At 58.1% G+C, this 21,999-nt stretch overlaps 1 protein-coding gene across 1 annotated transcript in view; it reads left to right on the plus strand.

Annotated features, from left to right (window-relative positions):
- Window positions 1-21,702, plus strand: part of SLC39A11 (solute carrier family 39 member 11) — a 77,717-nt gene extending 56,015 nt beyond the window's left edge. Inside the window, exons 7-10 of the mRNA XM_084298441.1 lie at window positions 2,867-2,936; window positions 18,599-18,697; window positions 19,744-19,902; window positions 20,038-21,702. Of these exons, the coding sequence (XP_084154567.1) occupies window positions 2,867-2,936; window positions 18,599-18,697; window positions 19,744-19,902; window positions 20,038-20,116 (407 nt within the window). The 3' untranslated portion in view covers window positions 20,117-21,702. The remainder of the gene's footprint in view (window positions 1-2,866; window positions 2,937-18,598; window positions 18,698-19,743; window positions 19,903-20,037) is intronic.
- The last annotated feature ends 297 nt before the right edge of the window (window positions 21,703-21,999 follow it).

Genomic DNA, 21,999 nt, shown 5'->3' on the forward strand with positions numbered 1-21,999 from the left:
CTGCGGGGAGCAGCAGTCCCTCAGTAGCGGTCCCTTGGTCATTGGGGATTGTCTGGGATCTGTTTCCTTCGGGAACTCTGCCCCAGCAGTCGGACAGGCAATATTTAAAGCCTGATGAAGCCCCAAAGCAGGGCTCAGGGCTGAATTCCCAGCAGGTAACGAGAAGGCTCTCCCCCAGCCACATCAGCACGCCAATGTCCCTCAAATCGTTTGCACGACCACCACGTGCTGGTTGATTCAGAATCATGACCTCCCTTTTTGTGCCTTTACCACCCCGAGAAAGCCTCTCAGGCTGTTTATAATCTGGGGACGTGCAAAACACCCGAAAGGGGGCTGCAGCCAGGGGCTGAGCCTGCTGCGAGCTCCGAGCGTGGGCAGGCTGGCAGCGAGCCTCCCGGCGGCTTCCCCCAATTCCTTTGTGAGCAGGTTGGCTGCTCCGCGAGGCTTCGGGGCTGACGTCTTCTTTTTGGAGAGCCCAGCCCCGTGGCTCCGAAGCCTCCGAGTTAGGGTGTGATGCTGGCAGGCTGCGCCAAGTGCCGTGGCTGAAACAAGCGGCTGCGGCACGGGCCCCGTGGCACCTGCTGGGTGCACCCGGAGCCTTCCCGAGCCTCATAAGCCCCCACACCACGTGCGGGGTCCCTGCTGGATCCGTACGGAGCTGCTGAGCTCCCCTCTGTGCTGCTTCTGGCTGGGGTAAAGCGAATTTCTCCACCGTAGCCTGGATGGTGCCGTGTCTGGGGCTTGTGCCAGCCTGGGGTCACCATCCCCTAGGTGATTCCTGGCTGTATTTGTCCTGCCCCAGCTCTTTCCCCTCTCCTGGGAAGCAGGAGCTGGATGAGCCCGGGACCTGACGCAGCTCTGTCACCTTTCCCGACCGTGCTGCAGCTCCCACCATCGCTGCCTCTCCCTCCCCGAGCAGGCGGCTCCCCACGCGCCATCTGTTGATTTTCCCCGCCCGTCATTTGTTTCCGTATAGATGGGATTTGTGCTTCCATTCATCGTGCTGCTGAGCTGCCTATTCCACGAGGTTCGCCGTACAGCAGGGCGAACCGCTGTGGTTTTTCCGCTCCGTCTAAGCTTTTCTCGTTATTTACCCAAATTAGCGCTCTCGGCCTTTTTGAATTTTGCTCTCTGGGCGAGTCTCACTTCAGAAGAAATGTTGCGGGGGAGCCGTGCCAGCTCCCTTCGTGCGGAGCTTCTTCGTGTCCTCACCGCAGCCATTAAGTGTCCTGAAAAAGCTCTTCCCCTTCTCCCCTCCTGCAGGTCTCTGCGTGAACGCCGAGCGTGCAAAACCATCACCAGCTGCAGGTGCAAAGCTTTTGGCACTCGCTGCCTGCCCCTGGCTCTGGGGCTGCTCCTGCATCCTCCAGGAGGGTGCTGTAGGGGAGCACGAGGGCTTTGCACGAGCACTTTGTGCTTTGCACGAGCACTTTGCACAAGCACACGATCTCTCCTGGCACCACCACGTGCCTGGGCTGCTCTGGCTCTTTTACTGGTGGAGTTATCGTCCAGCCGTGGTGTTTTAGGGACGCTCAGGGTTTAGGGACCCGCACGCAGGGTTTTGGTTCTCGGGGCCGTGTTCCCCGTCTCCATCCTAAGCCTCGGCACCGAGCTCGGATCCGGGCTCCGGGGGCTTGTGGCACGTTGTGACTCCTGGAGCAGAGGATGCAAATGCTGATAAGGAGAGTCGGCGCTGCCTTTTGTGGGGTGTTTCCAAGGCAACTGGAAATCCAGAAGACCACAAACATTACACGGGCCTGTTCCTCTGAGACCTCGTCCTGGAGCGCACAGGCACGCGCCGTGGGACTTCTCAGCCTGTCTGAAGGTGCCTCCGAGCAGTCCCTGCTGCCCCCTGCGTGGCTGTCGGAGCAGGTAATCGCCTCCTGGAAGGCTGGCGAGCCCTCTCCAGCATCCAGCCACGCAAACGGGCTTGTTTTTCATCCTGGAATGGTTCCCCCCCGCCTGACTGGGAGGGGAGCGATGCCAGAAAAGCTGCAGGAACAAAGCCTGAATTTCCAACAGAGGCAGACGTGGCAGCGTTTGGACACCTCCTTCGAAGGAGGGGTTCTCTGGGAGGTTTGAGGGAGCTGTTCCAGCACCAGGAGGGTCAGAAAAGTTTCAGAGGGAGCAGAAAGGGCAGGGAGGGAGCGGGGAGGATGGGGAGGACTTGCCCTGCCCCGTGCCCTGGTTCCACCTCTGGCTCTTTTCTCTGGGGCTGGCTGTGATGTCTTGCAGAGTTTGGGTTTCCTCCTGCCTTTTGGACTGTCTGTAAAGGCAGCGTGCCCAAATTTCAGCACAGGACACAGAAATCTCTTGCTGGGAGCCTGCTCCTGGATGATCATCACCCCCGGGGCTGTAAGGAGAAGTTTTTTTCTCTCCTGCAAAGCTCCCCCATGGCACCGCGTTGTGCACGGCTCTGCAGAGAGCTTTGCCCAGCCTCAGCCTTTAGGTGGGTGTTTTGCTCTGCTCTGCTCCTTATCAAAATGGCATTTTAGCTGCTGGGGATTGTGTTTTTTTCCTGTCCCATGCAAATACAGAAATCTCTGCTCTGTGCGAGCTCCCCAAGAGACCCCTGCGCTGTGTCGGGTTCACAGTGGGAGCATGAATCTGCGCGCCCAGAGCTTCCCATCACCGTGCTGGGGTCTGTGGCACCCCCTTGGCGTGGTGCAGATCCACCCTCATCGCTCAGACAGCTATCGGGTGGATCTGCAAAGAGCTTGGATTAAAATGAGAGGGGTGATGAGCTGACCCGGGGCTCTGCTCCCCTGCCTGTGCTGCTTTGCTCTCCGTTTGAGGGCAGGAGGAGGGACGGCCTCGGGGCTGCTGCAGGATCTGACCGTGGTGTTTTTTCTCCTTCCCTTTTCAGAGGGCCTGGCCGTGGGCGTTGGATTCGGGGCTGTTGGAAAATCGGCGTCTGCCACCTTCCAGAGCGCCAGGTAAGGCACAACGCCGCTCCTGCGCCACGTGTCAGAGGTTTTGTGCCCGTCTTCGTCTCCTGGAGGTTGTCTCCCGTCTGATGCACACGTGTGGGCAGAGGGGGCAGGAGGAGTTCCCGTTGCAGCTGAATTTTGGTAGCCTCTGTGCTTGTCAGGTGGGGAAAAACCCTTCTGTCCGTGATGCCTGGTGTCTGAAATGGTTTTGTTTCTGCATCGCTGGGCGGATAAACGGTGCTGGAAAAAGGGATGGAAAGGAGGCAGGTTATAGCAGCTCCGTTCCTGCTGCTTCTGGGGGCTGAACCAGCACGAGGGGGCAGGGAAACGTTTGCTGGGCAAGTGCCTTAGGGCCAGCAGTGAGAGTTTAAAGGTGACAGCGAGCAAGGACGAGCGGTGGTGGTGCAGGTAAGGATGAAATGAGGACGCCTGGTGAGAATTGGAGCCGCAGGAGCTGCTTGGCTCTGGAATTGCTGCTGGCACCCCGTGGGTTGGACGCAGCACCCTCCTGCAGGTGCCTCTCTGTGAGTTTGGGGCTGCTGAGGGGCTGCTGGCCTCACAAAGAGAGGCAGGGAGGTGCGCACAGCGCTCCGTGCGCTCTCACCGAGTGCTTTTGTTTTTCTCTTTGAATTTTATCTCTGAGGCTTGTTTCCTAGACCCGCATTATAATGTATTTAGGGCGGGGGGGGGGATGCGGTTTGTTCAGCCTGATCAATGCCCTTCCCAGCCCCTCTGGCAGGCGATGGAAGCACAGATGTGTGTCAGCCACCTCCGTGCTGCCAGGTGAGATCTGAGGGACCCCAGGGCTGCGTGGGGAGCCTCAGACACCCCCCCCAGGCTGTCAGCATCCCCTGCCGTGTTCACAAAGACCAAGCAAAGAGGCAGAACCTGGAAGGGACAGGAGCAAAGAGAGCATGTGGCTGATGCCTGTGGCACCTCTGCAGTGGATGGGGACCCCACTGAGGGCACGGGCTGGTGCTGGCCGTGCTGCCCCGGGCGAGCACCCAGATCTGCGCTGAGCACGGCACAATATGCCAGCCCCAGCAGCCACATTTCCCTAACCTTTCGCAATAAAAGGCTGCTCAGAAAGTCTGCAGAGGCTCCAGAGATGCTGGAACAAAAGGACGCTTTTTCTCAGCTGCTCGGCGAAAGCTCAGCAGGCAGAAGCAGCTGGCTCTTTCTCTGTCTTTCCAGCGGCATTAATCATGTCAGATGAAAGGTGGGGTCTGGACCGGGAAAATACCAGCGCAAATTTTGTCAGCTGCGAGAGGAGACAAAATAACTTGCTTGCCATCAATCTGTCTATCATTGTCAGCTGCGGGCAGAACAAAAGTCGCTTCGCGTGGCTTCTCCTCCGGGAAGCTGCTTGCGAATATCCAGGAATAAAGAGTTGTTGTCGCCAGCTCTCGGAGAGGCGAGCGGTGTGGGGTCCCCGGGGTGCCAGGGACAAAAGGGGACAAAGCCCCAGGGTCTGTGGGGCCACGAGAGATGTGACGGGGACGTGAGCACCCCAAAACTGCAGGAGAGCAGAGCAGCTCTGGCCCGGCCCAGCTTTGCCCCTCTCTGCCCAGCATTTGAGTTGTTCCAGTTTGAGCACCAAGCGCGTGGGATCGCGGCTTGGAAACCTGCTGAGATGGCCCCGCTGCGTTACGTGGGCTTAAAAACCAGCTCAAACCCAACACGATTCCACCTCTAACGTGAGAAACGGAGGGAAATCTGACACATTTGAAGAGGAAATTGCCCAAGGTCAGCACTGGCACTCTGGGGACGTGACAGCAATGCCCTCCCTTGTGTCCATTACGTTAAAAATAGCGTCGCGATGAGACAGATGCGTGACTCAGTTTCCCTCCTCCCTTCTGCCGTCGTTTCTACCCCCCCTTGGCTGTGACTAACTGCGTTACTGCCGCCCTGAGCTGCAGCTGATGCGAGCTGCCTTTCAGGAAGGTTTATTACTTCTAACCTCGGGTCGTGCGAGAGTGTTTTGGAAGGCTCTGACGTGTTCAGAGCCCGCCAGGATGGAAGCGCCTGGGGACACAGTGGCGGGTGGATGTTCCCAAGGCTCCCTGTGGCTTCCCGTGCTGCCAGAGGACTTTCCTTGCTGGATGGAGAGATGCTGGCTGGCTTTGGGAAGCGCTGGCGGCACCGATGGATGCTGGCTGATTGCATCTCCCCCAGCGGGGCGAAACCTCGCGGGGAGCTTGGGCTCTCTCCAGCTCGCCGTAGGGCTCGGGGGATGTGCGTCCCCGCGGCATCCCCAAGGGCTGTTCCCAGAGCTGTTAGCTTTGCGTTTAAGAAGCGTGTGTGCAGAGAGGGAATTATGAAAAAGGGGAGGGTGCCAGCTGTTCTGCAAAGCACAGCAGGAAGAAAAGCAGGCTGTAGGTGCTGTGCCACTCCTCTGCGCTCTTGGGCATCTCATGAGCGAGATCTGCGTGGGAGCAGCGTGCTCGGAGCTGCGGCTGGTAAAGCAGGGTGCCTGCCTCGGCCACCAGGCTCCATTGGGGTCCTGCCCCGTCCCTGCAGGAGCACTCTTGGGGCTCCTGCACGCCCCGCAGCTCCTCGGGGGGCTCGGGAGCATCCCGGTGCCGCGGCTCCGCGCTGCTCTGCTGCCCCCGGGCGTGCGCAGCCCGTTCCTGCTCCGCTCCTTGGGCTCAGCTGCTTGGAAAGGGGCTGCAGAACAAGGGGCCGTGCAGGAATCTCAGACATCTCCGCAGCAAAGCCCCTTTTTTTTTTGCATCAGTGTGTGAGGATCTGTGCTCCTGTGGTTGGGCAGGGGTTGCCTGTCCCCGCTGCGTCCCCACGGGTGGCGCGCCGAGGGCTTTTATCAGAGCACGTTTAAGCTGCTGGTAGGGTGTAAGGCGCCTGGAGCAACATCTGAGTGCTGCTGGCCTGCCAGGACTGGGCAGATTTTCAGTGATACTGGTGTGGGGATGCCAGGAGAAGCTCAGGGTGAAGGAGCCTCCAGGTGCTGCGGGGCCAGGACCCGTTTTGCTCCTCAGCACGCGCCAGGTCGCTCCGTGTCCCGTCCCTTTGAGCCCTGCAGAGCATCCCCAGGCTGGTCGGCCCCATTCCCTGCGGTTATAAGCACGCTGTGGATGGTCCCAGGGCTGGACACAGCCACTCAGGACACAGCAGGGTCCGTGCAGGAGGAGCTGTGCCCGTTTTGGGTGGCCGGGGAGCACGGCGAGCCCTGGGCAGGGGACCCGACCCCTCCAGATGTGCGCAGGGAGGAGCGAGCTGCTCCTGGCTGCCCTCCAGGCAGGAAGGTAAAGAGGAGGGCAGCCGGGGCTTAAAAAACCTTTGTTCCCCCCCTCCCTCTTCTCTTTGCATGAAGCAGAGGGAGGGGAAAAAAAATCCTAACCAAACCTCCCCGCCTCGTGTGGCTGATTTAAAAGGAACCAGCTGGGGCTGGAGCCACCCAGAGCAAAATGGGCCGAGTCCTTGTGTCCCCACGGGCACGCTGCAGGACACGGGGCTGTGCCAGCTGGTATCAGGGTCACAGCCAGGGGGTCCGGGGCTGCTCCTGGCATCTCCATCCACTGGCATCATGGTGCAGGGTGGTCTCCCTCACTCCAAGCCCCTGGCGTGCATTTTAGAGGACAAAACCTCCCGCTTTAGTGACCATCGTTTATTTTTTTTAAGCCAAAGGATGCTGGGGGTCCCTCAGCCCCCCGTCCCATGAGGGTTTTGCCTGCAGCAATGGCTGGGGCTGGCAGGGAGGGGAATTCCTTGGGGAATGGGCACCAGGAGCTGGTTTTCCTCCACCCCATCCCCGGGGGAGAAAATCCCTCGGGATGCTGCGTGCCCTGACGGGCGGTGTCGCTGCTCCCACCTCAATGCGGGTGCCGGGGGCTCCCCCTCCCCGTCCCCTGTTCTGCGGGGGCGTAGCTTCTGGGCGTTTCATCTCGCAGCCCCGGTGCTGTTTGATTGTCGTCGGCGTGTAGGATTTTAAACATAGGCTGAAAGGTGGTTATTAAGGCTGGAAAACCTCGGAGATGCTGAAAGATGACGGCGGCGAGCTTTGTGCTGGGATCTTTGCAGGCACACGTTGCGCACTGCGCTCCTTACCTGGCTGCCTTCTCTCCCTGCCCTCAACATCCATCTCTTTGGCCCTCTGTGGTTTTCCCCGGGCTCCCTCTGCCCCCTGCACGCAGCAGGATGGTGCTGAGTGCCCGGCACCACGGCTCCTTCCCATTTCCACGGGCTGCAACGTGGGAGCCCCGGGGCCACGGTGCCCTGCAGCCCTCAAACTCGGTAAGAAAGCTGCCTTTGTCGTGGCCCGGGGCTAAGTCCAGTCACAAGGGACAGTTCGTGCCAGAAAATATTATTTTTTTTTATAAAAGGGAAGAGAAGTTGAACCACAGCAGCGTTTTCCAGCCCCTGTTCCTGCTGGGTGCCCACGGGCAGAGCGAGGGGGTCTTGGGTTTGCCCCGTGAGACCCCAGGGAAGAGCCGTGGCCGAGCTGCCCCCTTCTGTGTGCGGTTGCTGCTCCTCTCCTGCTGGGCACTAGGTGGTAACAGCCGAGCTCCTGCAGGCCTGTGCGTACATAAAGGACTAAAAACATGAAAAATAGGTTGAAATATTTTGTTATTAGCATGTGCGGTGCGGACACCAGGTCCTGACGGGACACTGGGGCTGCAAAGAAGTCAGAGAGGTTAAAAATGGTGTAGGGGTAAAATGGTTTGGGGTGAAACTGCCCTAGGACGAGGCTGGGTACCTCCAGGAACCAGGGAGATGCTTTCTGCTGTGGGTTTGCATCACTCAGCTGAACCTCAGCCCACTTTTTTTGGACTCGTGCCCTGAGCTTAGTGCTGGGAGAGGGCTCGGGGTGCCCCACCTCGTGTCCCCTGGGCATTGCCGGGGCTGGGACCCACCTGGGGACAAGGCACCCGTGGCCACATCACCTGGGGAGCGCATCTCGGTTAGAGCCCAAGCACCTTGGAAAGGTCCCGATCCCTCCTTTTCGGCAGCACCAGAGCACACAAATCCCACGGGGTTCACCGTAAGGAGAAGGAGAAGTGCCTGGTGGTGCTGCTGAAACACCGTGCCACCGAGCTGCTCCGGGAGCTCTCCCAGCAGCTGCAGGACACCCGTGTGTGCGTGTGCAGGCGCTGCAGACAGCTGCAGTTTTCCCCCGATGCCGACGGGGATGTTCCCTCCCCTGCAGCACAATGGTTCCCATTCATCGGCTCCGTGCTGGGAACGCCGGCCGGGTTTCGATCTGTTGTGCCCGCGGATTGTTTCCTGTCCAGCTCTGGTAAAGCAGCCAGAAAGGAGGCTTCGGGTTTGACGGGCAGGCTTTGAGGGAGGCTTGGAAAATATTATTTCATGGGACAGCCCCGTGCCTCCCACGCTGCGTCTCTCAGGCTGGGAAGAAAAAAAGAGGAAAAAAAAAAAAAAAAAAAAGGAAAAGAGAAAAAAAAAAAGCTGAGGCTTGATTAATGTACGGAGATTGAAACCAGGCAAAAATTTAATACTGTGTTTTCTTGGGATGAATGGGGATCATTGTGGGCTGGGGCAGCAGAAGACACGCTGGGTGTTTCTCTGCCCTTCGCACACGCACGATCTCCGGCTCCTGCTCATGAACAGATCGGCGGTGGAGCTCAGAAAGCTCGGGTGGGATCGAAATGTGGGGTCGGCTCCTCGCTGCTGGCCTCTTTATCAGATGGAGGATGTGCACGGAAACACCTAATGGGGGAAAAAAAAACACCTCTGGTAGCGCGAGGTGGGGCTGGGAGGGGAATTCCACGGCCCCCCAGCTCCGAGACAAATGCGCATTCTCCAGCCGGGCTGCTCCTTCCCCAGGCACCGCGTTGGGGCCTCTGGTTACAAAACAAAATTGTTGCGAGATGCTCATTAAGCACCTTTTAATGAACCTGTCCTGAAGGAATATGGTTATTATTGAGCGGTGGTTACCTACCCGGGGTGGTGTCCCGAGGGAGCTTGTCTTTCCCGACTTGGCCGGAGACGTAACGGGGTGAGCTTTCTGTCGCTCTGGGGAAGAGGAAAGCCTGGAAGGTGCTGGTGACCCCCAAAATGTTTGCTGCAGCCTCTCAGTCTACACAGGACGCCCGTTCCTGCGTCCCTGGAGCAGGCACGGGTGCCTGGTGGCTCCTCGGGCGCAATTCTCATCACCGCTAATTAACCGCGAGGGCTCGGGAGCTGCTGCCCCGTGCTGTGAGTGGCAGCAGGGAGGTGCTCAGTGTGCTGGTGGTGAGGATGTCCCAACCTCTGCGAGGGTGCTTTGGGAGCACAAATGCATGTTTTTTGCAGCAAAGCAGATGTCAGCTTAATTAAATGAGGTGGCATGGGTGTCCGGAAAGGGCGCTCCCCTTGCTCGTGGGGTTGTGCCGGGACAGATGCCCCACGCTCACCTGCCCAAGCAGCAGAGCAGATAAAGAAATGCCCTCCTGCAAAATCCTCCTAGCTCTCTGCCCTTCAGAAAACAGCATTTTGTTGTAAACAGATATTAAGGAGCTTCTTGGTCATGAGAAGAAGGAAGCGGCTGGCTGGGAAGCGAGCGCTGGCTGGAAAGCAAGACAAGGCAGGCTCCAGTCGCTTTCCCCAAGGGTGATCTGTTTACAAATATGTGTGAAACGTGTCAGGCAGTGTCTCGCCCTTCTCTTGCTCCTCTCCATGCCTTTCACAGGAGCTTTTGTCCTTTGGGATGGAGTTTCCCGGTTGCTGTTTGGAGGCACTGCAGGACTTCGAGGCGCTGGGTTTGCGGCACAGCGAGGTCTCGCGGTGATAAGCAGAAGCCAGACTGGCCGTGGTGTTCTGGCTTAACCCCACACCCAAGAAAAATTGTTCCTGGGAAGTGAAATCTGCACGAATAATGCAGATTATTCCCAACATGCTCAGCCTCTCTCAGAGCAGCTCCTCGTTATGGTGCATGGTGTGTGGGAAGGAAACCTCCACGGGTGCTTAGGGCACAAACCTGCAGAGGGAAACCTCTGTGGCCTGTGGTGTCCTCGCTGAGCTGCCTTCAGAGCTACCAGATGTTTTCCATGCTGGGAAAATGTTTGTTCTCTGAAGTGCCTGGATGGTCAGGAGTCGTGTGGATGGACCTGGGCAGTGCTGGTCCCAGCTGGTGCCTGACTGGGGTAACTGGGGCGCCGCAGCTCGGGCTGCTGGAGCTGCTCCCTGCACTGCTCCTGTTTTCCAGTTCATTGCAGGGCCAGGACGTTAAAGCCGGGGTCTCACTGCGCTTTGCTGCTCAGTCTGTGATGCGGAGAGGCGCAGGGATGGAGCAGAGACCTCATTTTCCAGTCCTTGCATCAGGAGCAAAGCGCAAACATTTTCCTGGTCCTTCAAAAGCCCGGAGGCTGGGTTTGCTTGTGAAGGATGCTCGTGGGGCCAGGTGCCTTCTGCAACCCGTATTTGTTGGTCTGTGCAGTGGCTGCCTGCCTCTCCTCCCCTGGTGGGCACTGTGGGAGCAAATCCTGAGGGATGACACAAAGCTTTGTGTCCCTTGCTATATCTGGAGACCTGGGGGCTCCTTTGTATCTGCTCCCTTTCCCGGCAGCTTCCTCCCTTCCTCCTCTTCCCCGCAGCCTCCCGGTGCTTTTTGTCCCTGCCCTCCAGGTGTTCATACCCCGCCACTCTGAGTCATCTTCTCTTGCATAAGCTGTGCCTGGAGGGCTTGTTTGATGCCTGGACTCACTCCCCAAAAATTCGCCCCGGAGAGGAGTCGGGGGCTCCTGACAGAGCAAATCCCCAGTGCCACCGGGGAGCCTCGCCGCCTGCTCCGCTGCGTATCCCAGCCCTGCTTTGGGACCGAGGGGGTGCCCTCTCCTGTGGGGTGCCCCTCAGAGGATGCTCGGCTTTGGGGCCGTGCCAGGAGCTGCTGCCTGCTCCCAGGGGGGCCCTGGGTGGGTGTCAGGGCCCCGCTCCCACCCCAAACCCAGGTTCAAGCCTGGAAACCTGGTGCTCTCCTGCCCCTTCCCGCGAAGGGCTCTGCCCAGCTTTGATCTGCAAAGCGCTCTGGTTCAGTTCCTGCTCGCGTTAAAATAAACGAGAGAGGGCAAAGAAAAGAGCAGGGGAAGAAAAAGCCATTATCCCTGTTTATCTTATCAAGATAATGCCAAACAAGGCTCACTTTGAGCGAGAGGCTCGCGCTTTGCCTCCGCAGTGGCCTGCTCCTCTCTTTAGCAGCACGGTTTAAAAATAAACCCTCAGAGGAGGGGAAGCGACTTGAATGAAGACATTGTTACTGTACAAGATGCGATAATGGGGCCTTTTATGGCTACATCTGTTAGTAAATTGTTTAGTTCCAGGTTTTGGGGCTGCATAAAGGAGCCGCGCTGGGGCTTTTCCACACTCTCTCCCCCCCCCTCGGCGCATTTTAGCGGCGATGTTGCAGGGGAGGGGAGAGGAGAAAACGTGCTCCTGCTTTTAATTTTGCTCTTAGCTTCTGGTGCTGATCCTCAGCAGCATGGAAGCACGGACACACGGTGCTCATCCATTCCCCGTGGTGCTCATCTACCCCCTGGTGCTCATCCATCCCCTGCTGCTCATCCATCCCCCGGTGCTCATCCGTTCCCCGGCCATCCCCCATTTCCCCCACAGCCCCACCGGGGCAGCCAGCAGCCGAGGAGCCTCCTGCAGTGGGTGGCAGCACCCTTGGGGTCCCATTGCCCCCAGCCCAGCTCATCCATCCATCCGTCTGTCCATCTGTCATCCCTTTGCCTGTTCCCAGCCGCATCCAGGGACCGAGCTCCGTCCCGGCGCCGCTTCAGATGGCCAGGAGACGAGGAGCGAGATACAAACCCAGCTCCGTGCCTACCTCTGCAGAGCTGGGCTTTGGCATCTCTCAGCGGGGAAGAATCGGGTCTTTATTCACCCAATTTGTCCGCCCTCCCTCGCCGTGCTCGAGGCTTTTGTTCCCCGTAAGCGATCGGGGCCGTGCGTGCCGCTGGCTGCCGAGCTTGTTGTGCACGGGAACTGGAGGACGGAGCAAAGATAAAAATTAAATAATTCCCCCAAATGCTTCTGCCACCCCAGCTATTGCTCTGTGCTGAGATTTCTACACCATGTCACATTTTTGATGTGCTGATGGTTTAGGGAATTGTACAAAAGGGAGAGGGTTGGCGGGTTTGCATGAAGCTGTAAATGTTAACTGGCAGGTGTTATTGGGAATTTTTATAGGTGGGCCCTAATCCCAGCCCTGCTTTCGGACCACCCGGCTTCTGCGTGTTCAATTTTTAAAAATATTTTAAGAGCCTTTATGAGGGTCTGTATCTCCCTCCAGCTCTAGCCCTACCCGCGATCAGTGCAGCCACATCATTAAATTCGCTTTATTTATGGGTGTGCTTATACGAATATTTAAAAAAAAATAAAATCAAATTTGGGTGGGCATTTCTGCAGCTCTGAGCTATGTGAAACAGAGTTAACGAGGTCTTGTGTTGGGGTCTTCTTAGGGTATTTAAAAATAGCCCCAAACCAAACATTTTGAGGTGGAGGAAGGGGCCCTGGCTCACGTTGCAGTCAGCTGAGGGTCAGATTCAAGCACAATTCCCGTCCTTAGGGTGCTGTGGAGCTGGATCGGTGCATGTGGGTGCTGGGTGCTGGCTGTGGGGTGGCAGCAGGGACACGGCGATGGAGAAGAGCAACGAGGATTTCTGCCCCAAGGTGATGGTTTTTCAATTTTGGGGCCAAACAGCTCCGTGAGGCTGCTAACGGGGTGCAGCCGGGGCATGGCCAGGACCCTGCAGAGCCCTAACCCAGGTGGGGACGAGCTCGGGGTGAGCCAGGATGCCCAAAGCCCTGTCCCTGCTCTGCTCTGTCCCAAGCTGTCCTCACCACCCACCCCCAGAGCACCCCCTGCTTGCAGGCACCGTCCCTAGGCTGCGGGGCGGTGATCCCATGGGTGCTGCGTCCTCTGGTGCTCTGCAGCCCTTCCCGAAGTGACACACGGACACATCTGGCTGGACACCATCTGGTAACTGGTGACGTTTGGCTAAAACACCCAGCTGGGTGCCACACGATGAGCTGGGTGCCACAGGGTGCTGATGGCAAGGTGCGCGGATTTAGGGAGCCAGGGCAGCTGCGGTGCCCCAAGGCGGCCGATGCTGCACTGTCCTGCACAGCCCAGCCTGCCCCAAGCCTCCTTCTGCCATTCCTGCGGCTGAATTTCTTTTTCTTTATGCTTCTCCTTCAATCTCAAAGGGAGATTTTGGAAAAGAACATATTTGAGAACAGATTGCTCACTTTGAAGCGAGCATTTGGTGATCTTAGGCATTTATTTCTTTGTTCGGAGCACCCAGCGTGTGAAAGGGCAACCGTAAAACGCTCCAAATTTTGCTTTTCCCAAAGCACAGCGGAGCAGGGAGCCGAGCTCGGGTTATTTCAGGCATTTCCCTGTACAAAGGTGTAACATCATTCCGTGCACACGAGAGCACCTCAGGGTGAAAGTTGCCAACGCTGCGCCCGGCAGCGCCGCGGTGGCGTTCCGGGGAGTTACGCTCTGAGCTGCTCACAAACATCCTTTAACTTTTTATCTAGGTAGATCCCAACTGTGCAAATGGAGATTTGTCCGTGGTGCAGGCTGTGCTGGGTCCTGAGTTTCATTACACGCCGTCAGGATGAGCAGAATTTGTGCAATTGTGAGCCCAGGTCCATCTGCTGCTCGCTTTGCCAGCACGCAGCCGCAGCCGGGTCAGGTTTGGTGCTGTGGGCAGGATCCTGAGCGAGCAGGTGGGGTTTACAGGGGCTCTGAGGGAAGCTGGGTGCAGGTCGAGCCTCCCTGAGCTGTTTTCACCCCCTGCTGGGGTCAAAACCCAGCGAAAGAGAGGAGAGCAGGAAGGCACGGAGCCGTGAGCCGCGGCTTTGTGCGCCGCGGGTAGGGGGAGACGTGAACTTTTACCCCGTGCGTGAGGCTGACTCATAAATCAAACAGGGACGTAAATAAGCGGGCAGATAAGAGCACAGATTCTCAACCCCCAGGGGAATAAACGGCCCCGAGACAACAGGACCCCCCCAGTGTAATCGGGCTGTGGATGCGAGCCGACCATAACCAAGCAGAAAAAGCTTTGGGCTGGCTCTGAGCTCTTTGCTGCGGCCTCGAACATCCCAGGTCTGCAGGATACGGCCACGTGGGGGGCACGGGGGGTCCCCGAGCCTGCTGTGAGCGGGCGTTTTGCAAGAGGGGATGGTGGTGGCATCCGTGTCCCCTCCCTGCAGCCCTGCTCCTTCGCCTGCCTCCCCTTTTCTGCCTGACACCAGGGATTTGCCCCGTGGAAGCCGAGGAATTTCGTGCTCTTCAGCTCAAGTTCACGTCCCGGTTGGCGAGCTCGGAGGAAAGCGAGCGGGTTTTACGGCTTTGAACTTGGCGTGCGTGCCTTGGGGATGAATTAAGGGTAAAAATTTCCTAAAATTGTAAATGTTTGCCGGGTATTGAAGCCCTGGGTATTGAAGGCTGGCCGGGGGCCAGGCGAGCAGATGGGATGCAGCCCGTGCGGCACAGCCCCGGCTGGGGGCTTGGAAGAGGGGCGAGAAGTGGCACGGGGGGGTCACAAACCCAGCAGGGCCGGGGCTGTGCCTGTCACTGCCCTGGGTGCACGCACGGGGTGGTGAAAGCCCTTCCTTGGCCCTCCGAGGAGGGAAATCATCTCGCAGGTGTTTGTGCTGAGGTGGCTGCGAGCAGCCCCGGGAGCCCCGCGGGTGTCGGAGCAGAGCCCCACGATGAGCTTGGCAGGGTGGTTTGCACAAAACCTCCGTAACCCATCAAAATCAGGCCTGTTTTCTTGTGCTTTTGTGGTTTTAGTTTGAGATATTCGTCCGTGCGCCCGTCCTGCTCTTTCCTGCCTCCTGAGCTCTGCGCCTCTTCCACTGGTTTGTGCCCCAAATTATTCCCTGCCACTTCTCCCTTCCCTTCGCTTCCTTTCAGCTTCGCTGCCCGTCCTCGGTGCCATTTGGGAGGCTCCTTGAACGGGTCGGCTGAGAGCTCTGCCGATGACTTCCAAATTAAAACCAAGACACCTACTTTTTTCCACCTTTCACCCCCGTATAACTCCCAACCTTCCCGTATCTCTGCGCAACCGGCAAATTACGCAGCGGCTGCCAGCCCGACCGTCTCCGTGCTGCCCAGGAGGACAGCTCAGGGCTCCCGGGTTCCCGGTGTCGGATGGGTTCAGCGCCGCATCCCTGCCTCGCGTGAGAGGCACCAGGAAAGCCCAGGCAGAGCTTGCGTGCCGAGGCAGCTGCGTTGAACAGGTAGGGCAGGTATGGGGAAACGCTCAGGGCCCCGCGCTCACCGCAGGCTCCTTCCCACCTGCGAGCCCTGATCAAACACCTCGACGGGCAGCCCGAGTGGGAAGCCGTGATGTAATCTCGGGAACCCAAAACAATCGGCCCTTTCATGGCAAGACGATAACAATCAAAACAGTATGTAAGGGCCTGCCATGCAAGAATACACATGCACATTATACACTGGAGGGAATTGAAAGCCGCAGTGAAAAGGGGCTTGTTAAGAATATGTAGCCTGCTTTCATAATCAGTTTGTAAAAGAATAGGCCCTTGAAAACAAGGGTTTAGGCTTATAGAAGGCTTTCTGTGCCTTGACCTTGCAAATATGCGGAGATGCCAACTTTTTTTTTTTTTTTTGAAAGTGAACTTGGAGCCTCCCAGCGTGGTGCCGCGGCGCTTGGCAGCCAGCGGGGGTACGGCCCCGGGGGGCGCGGGTGCTCCCCTCCTGCCACGAGGAGCTGGTCCTCGGTGACACTCAGCTTGGTGCCCGAGATTTCACCTTTTCTTCCTTAAAATTACCCTGCTGGGTTCTGCTGGCATCTGCAGAGGTGTGAGGTGTGCGTGGGACCAGCACTCCTGCTCCCAGGTGGGGGGGTAGGGGGCACGTCGCTGGGCTCGCCCCGTTTCACAGCTGGGGAACCCAGGGCAGAGCGCTGGGAAAGGGAGCGTTCCCAACACGTTTTGGCTCCTTGCTCCTTGGTATTTCAAAGGACACCTGAGGCCCTGGTGCCCTAGGTGGCAGAGACACCCGAGCGACTTCCCTGCGTTGGCCAGGGGGCTGGTGGAGAGCTGCTAGAGGAGCACACGCATCCCCAGCGTCTGGTGTGGTTTCCTCTATTTTCAGATCAATGCGCTTTGTACATTAAAGGTTATCCTCTTGTCTGCAAAACATCTTTTAGCTGGCCATGGGCAACCCATCAGACAAAACAGGGTCAGCTTCACGCACCCCAGTGCCAGTTATTCCCCCCTGCCCCACTTCAGACACCCCAACATCCCTAAACATTTTGTGCCTGCCCCCTGGGCTAAAGCTCCTCATCTCCTTGCCACCTCCTCTGCGTCCCGCTGCCCCGTGGGCACCCGGAGGCACGGCCCCCGGCCCTCCTGCTGCAGGCTGCCTTTGTGCATCTGTTTTACAATGTGTTTCTTTGCAGCAGGGGGAAGCCTTCCAAGAATCCCCACCTATTTCCGTCATAAGGACGCCTTTGTTTTCCCCGCGCACAATGCAGCTTTATGCGACTCCCTCGCTTTCTTCCCCAGCGCGTAGCCGGGAGCTGCCGAGGTGTGAGGTGTGTGCGGATCGGCGGCCGAGGGCCAGAGGAACGTCTCCTGGGATGGGTTTTGTTCGCAGCTTGAGGCATCAGAGCTGGGTTTTTTCGCCCGAGCACCCGGACATCTCCGAGCCGCCGCGCTGCGCAAACAGAGGTGGCCCCGGAGCGGCGAGCGGAGGTGCCCTTGGTGCAGCGAACCGAGGCAGAGCAAATAGGAAGGGTTGTGTGTTCCTGGCCCCCGTGTTGTCACGGAGCCCTTCTCATCCTGATGGGATTAGCCTCTCTGGGAAAGGCTCAGGGAGCCCGAAAATCCACGAAGCGCTCAGGCAGAGCTGCGGTGCTAGGAAGCGCTGGAGGAACGCGGGGCTGGGACACGTGGGGAGCGTGGGTTGGGGGAGCAGAAGCAATTCAGAGGGGCTCGGTGCCATCATGGGGACAGTGTCACCCTGAAGCTGAGCCCAGAAGGTCCTTTCTCCCCCCTGGATGTCCCAGGGCAAGGTGCTGGGGCTCCGGTGGCCTTTGCCTCCTGCGGTGCCTCGTGCTTGAGCCGTGTCTGCGCCCGACAGCTGGCACCCTTGTGGCACGATGCCTGCACCCCCTGTTCCTTGGGTTTTTGCACCTGTATTCCTTGGGAAAACTCATGTTCTTTGGGAAAACAGGTTAAAACCTGGCCTGGAGCAGGGGACACGTGGCTGCTTCCCGCAGAGGGGTGGTGGAAGGGGGTGAACTTGCCCTGGCATGTCCCTTTTGGGGTTGGAGCACCCGCGGTGCGTGACCATCGCTCCCCGTGGGTGCAGCACCTCTCTCCCTGAGCCTTCCTCCCTTCCAGCACCTCTACCTCCCCCAGGCAGGCCCGTGACCCCCCTGGGCATCGGTGCTGCCATGGGCTGGGGCTGGCTCCTGCTTTCAGGGAACCCCAGTGGGTTCGCCAAGGGGTGTGCATGGCAGAGAGGGGAGGAGGAGGGCAGGGGCGAGCCCACCCGGCTGCGTTTCTCCTGCTGGGTCTCCCCCTGGGTTAAATTCCCTCCCTCGTGCCCCTGGGGGCTGCCTCTCTGCCCGGGCAGCCCCACAGCAAAGGGGTCAGCGAGGGGGGAGCTCGGGGCTGCTTCCCGTACAGACCCCTCCATTCACACTTCCCTCTCCCACCCCATTAATTTGTTGTGGTTGGGGCTGGTAATAGCTGCTTTGTGTGAAGGCGAGGGAAGGAGGAGGGAAAAAAAAAAAAAAAGAAAAAAAAAAAAAAAGCACACCAGCACACAGACAGCGGCCCCAGTGTTTTCTAAAAGGGATGTTTTTCCCCCTCCGTTCCCTCTCTCTTTGCCTTGAATAATGTTTTTGATTGTAGTAGCCTGTCCTGCTTAGGGAAACCCACAGCCTCTCCCCCCCCCCCCCCCCCGCCTTCCCCTCCCCTCTTCTGTAAACCGTGGTAGAAGTTTAAACAACCCGGAGAGCTTTTTCTCACCAGTCTTATTTTACTAATGGGAAACAAGTGTTTGGGGCAGCAAAGGGAGCTCTCAGCTGCTGGATGAGGAATCGCCGACCTCGCAGGGCGCCGCTGGGGCCGGGTAGGGGCCGGGGGCTCCTTGAGGCTCCCAGCCCGAGCTCCCCCGGGGTGGTTGAGTTCGGGGTCCCCAGGGACAAATCCACATCCAGCATCCAAACCTCTCCTGGCTGCCCTTGGGTTTCAAACCCTCCAAGACCCGTGTTTTCTGCCCCTGGGGCCGCGGGGCTCTAATTGCAGCAGTTCAAGTTTGCCGTGCCTCCCCGTGTAAGCCCCTTTATCGGGCTTTTTATCTTTTGTGCCTTAGGACTGGTCCTCACAGCAGCCTGGGTTACGTTACGGACGGACAGACCTCTCCTCTCTCCCTCTCCCAACCGTGTTGGGGTCTGGCTGCTGTTGGGGTGCCTCCCTGCTGCCCCCAACCCCTCCAGCATCGTTTGGAGAGCTCGCCTTATTTCAGCAGTCCGCTCCGCACCCAGAATCGGCCCCGTGCGTTGCTGTGCTCACCTTAAATATTCACCCGAGCAGCCCCAGGGCGAGCTGTGCTCGCATTAAAGTGGCACATCTTTCACCACACCTTTCTCTTTCCAGTTCCCAGCCCGTCCTTTCCACCCGAGGGGGCTGCGGGTCCCCACGCGTGCTCTTTTGTTTGGCAGGAACCTGGCGATCGGGATCGGCATCCAGAACTTCCCCGAAGGCCTCGCCGTCAGCCTGCCTTTACGTGGCGCGGGATTTTCCACCTGGAAGGCGTTCTGGTAGGCAGAGCTGCCCCCAGCCCACGGGACCAGCACCCTGCGAGCAGCTCCCCCTCATCATCTGCCTGGGGGTGCCCTCGGGATGGGTTTGTGTCGGCCAAGAGCCTCTTCCCAAGGTCTTTGTGCTCAACGTGGAGGGTTTTCTGGGGCTGATGTTGAGCTGCAGACCTGCCAGCAGCCTGGGAGGAGAGCAGGGGGTGCTGCCCGGTGCCCCCCAGCTCGCCCCGGTCCCCGTGGTTTTGCTCCAGCCCAGCTCAGCCGGCTGAGCAGTGCCTGCGCTCAGCTCCCAGATCCTGCCCCAAAAAGTCTTTATTTTTATTTTTATTTTTATTTTTTTTTGGGGTTTTGTTTTGGTTTGGGTTTTTCTCTCACTTCGCTCTGGGCTGCGTTTCAAACCCACTTTGTTTTTCTCCTTTTCCCCCGAGGTGAAAAAGCCGAGGGCATGAACTCTGCAGGCGCAGGGCCGCGTTCCTGCCCGTGCACGTGTGCTCGGCCGGGTGATGGATGGGAGGGCAGGGGGGGGGCTTTGTTTTCTTTCCCTCCCACCCCCCTCCATTTCGGCCAACGCAGCCAGGGCTGGGACTTGCACCAGGGCTGCTGCTGGAAGGGAGCTCCCCTGGGCTGGGGGAGCTTCGTTCATTAAAACAGCCCCAGAAGGAGAGAAAACGAGGAGGGGGGAGAGCGGTGAGGCTGTGGCCAGGTGTCCTTTTGGGGACTGAGCTGTGCTGGTTGCAAATTTTTCCTCGCTGACCCAGCCCTGCTTGCGACCTGGATCCCCAAACCCCGCAGAGATGTTTTGGGGGGGAAGGAACCGGATGGTGCCTCAATTCCCAGCCTGGAAAAATCAGCGGGGTTTGCTCAAATTTCTCTCATCATCCCCTGTCGAGAGTGACCCAGGGGGCTTGGTCTGTGCAGGACAGGGTCTGACCTCCTCCTGGACACCGTGGCACCGGGGAGGACCCCGTGCCCCTTGCTGCAACCCCTCTGTGCCCCCCGCGGGGGGCTTCCCGGGGTGCGTGGCACCTTTCAGGCTCGTTGCCTTGCAGGTACGGGCAGCTGAGCGGCATGGTGGAGCCCTTGGCTGGCGTCTTCGGTGCCTTCGCCGTGGTGGTGGCAGAGCCTCTCCTCCCCTACGCCCTGGGCTTCGCTGCCGGAGCAATGGTCTACGTGGTGATGGACGATATCATCCCCGAGGCGCAGACCAGGTGAGTCCCCAATCGGCACGGGGAGGTACCGAGGGCTCCAGGAGACCCCTTCCCTTCCCCGACGAGGCTCCGAGCTGTGCTTTACCCACCCTACAAGCACCCCAGGAGCTCACCCCTTCGTTTTTTTCCCTGCAGTGGCAACGGGAAGCTGGCTTCCTGGACCTCCGTGCTCGGCTTCGTGGTGATGATGTCCCTGGATGTCGGCCTGGGGTAGGGCAGCTCGCTGCTCCCCGCGGGAAGGCTTCTCACCAGCGGCCGTGGTGGCATTGGGGACTGGGCACGCCTTAGCCTCTTCGATTTTTTATTATTATTTTTTTTTTCGTACATGACTATTTTTTTTGGATCCGGTTTGGTGTTAATTCCCTCTGATTTGGTCTGTCTGCTCCCCCCAGTGTCACGTCGATGGTTTTCAAAGCACAAACGCGGGGGGGTTCGGTGCGGGTCCTGCTTTCCTTTCGCCACCAGATTTTCTGTTTCCCCCAGAGGGCTGAGACACATCGGCCGGGCTGCAAATCCTGCTTGACTTTTCCTTCAGCTCTGGGGTGTTTTCTCTGAGTCAGGTGGGTTTTGATCATCCTTGGTCTGCAGAAGGGCAGGAATTCACCGTCGCATGCTTAAGCTGCTCTAGGGTTGCGTCCCAAGGCGTTTAATGAGGTAAACTCCTCAATTTCCACCCCTGGTCCTGGAAGGCAGGGGGAAGAATTAGGGCTAGGACAACACGTGCAGCACCCTGTGGGCCAGCAGCAGGTCTGACACATCCCGCTGGGCCTGGGCAATGGTTTAGGGCTTTAGTTGTTCTGATGGATGCAAGTAGTCCAAGCAAATAAAAACGAATTTTCTTGGTATCTCTGCTAGAGGAAAATACTGATTTTTCCTAAATTTATTTCCTAAGCAGGGCTTTGTTCCAGTGCATTGTGGCTTGTCCGATACCCAGAGGGTTTTCTGGGGAAAAAAAAAAAATAAGGAGAGGAGAATCTTTGTGTTTTCTAGCAGGCACTCGGTGACAAGGCAAGCTGTGGGTCCCCGTGGTGTGCTCTGTGCGTGTCGTGCAGCAGGACGCATTTCCACACGGGCCCACGGCCGTGGGGCATTACTGAATTTGCTTTTTTCTGGCTGCTCTTTCAAATCGGTGACAGCTCCCCGACAATCTCCTGCAGCCCCCGGAGGTGGCCCTGGGGGCTCTTCAGCCCCCTCTGCCCAGCTCGGAGCTGAGTTAACCTCCCCGAGGACCCCGGGGTGCCAGAAACTCTCGTCCTCCCGAGCAGCATCGGGATGCGATAGCTCATCAGTGGGAGCTAATTACCCCAATTAAACACTCATTAATGTGGCTGCCTCTTTGCTGTCTTCCTTTGGAGCATCTCCTGTCCCCTCCCTGTGCCGTGCCACGGCTGAACCTGCTTCATGCTCAAGTAGAGAGCAAAATGCAGGAGTGGGGCGGTGCAAGGCACGCCTCGCCCTCCACCAAAGCTGCTTCATTTTTCGGGAAATTTTCAGGAAAAAGGGGTTAAAGAGATTTTTCAGCAGCATAACTGGATCTCTTGGCTGCTGCTTGCATCTCAGCCCCTCTGCAGCCGTACCTGTGGGCACAGGGGGTGCCAGCCAGCGCGGGTCCTGCTGGAGAGGCTGCACGAGGGCAGCCGGGGGAAGAGGCTGGAGAAAACTCGGTCAGAGCCATGCATTTCTGTTCAGTTCGTCGTTTCGGTTGGGTTTCATTTGTACTTCGTTTGTATGTCACTCTGGATGATACAAAACTACTGTTTGCCAATGGATTTGACCTTTTTACTGTGATTGGTTTCAATAAATGGGAAATTCTGAGTTTGCACTGATTTATTTCAACGCAGTAAATCCCTGCTTTGTCTTCTCCTCCCTGCGTTCGGCTGCTTTTCTTTTCTTCTTTAATGGTTCTCAGCTTCTCAAAGGTCCTGCTTCTCGACCAGAAGGCAAGCATGGAGAAGGGAAAAAAAAGAAGAAAAAGATGAAGAAAGGCATCTGTGCCATGCCTCACCCAGGCACCCACGGGTGTGTTTCGCTGGGGTTTTGCAGCCCAGCCCCAGCTCCCGACCCCGGCTGGAGCTTTGTGACTCAGAAAAACCCAAC

Source organism: Netta rufina, assembly GCF_964035555.1.
Source record: "Netta rufina genome assembly, chromosome: 19".
In the NCBI taxonomy this organism is placed as follows: Eukaryota; Metazoa; Chordata; class Aves; order Anseriformes; family Anatidae; genus Netta; species Netta rufina.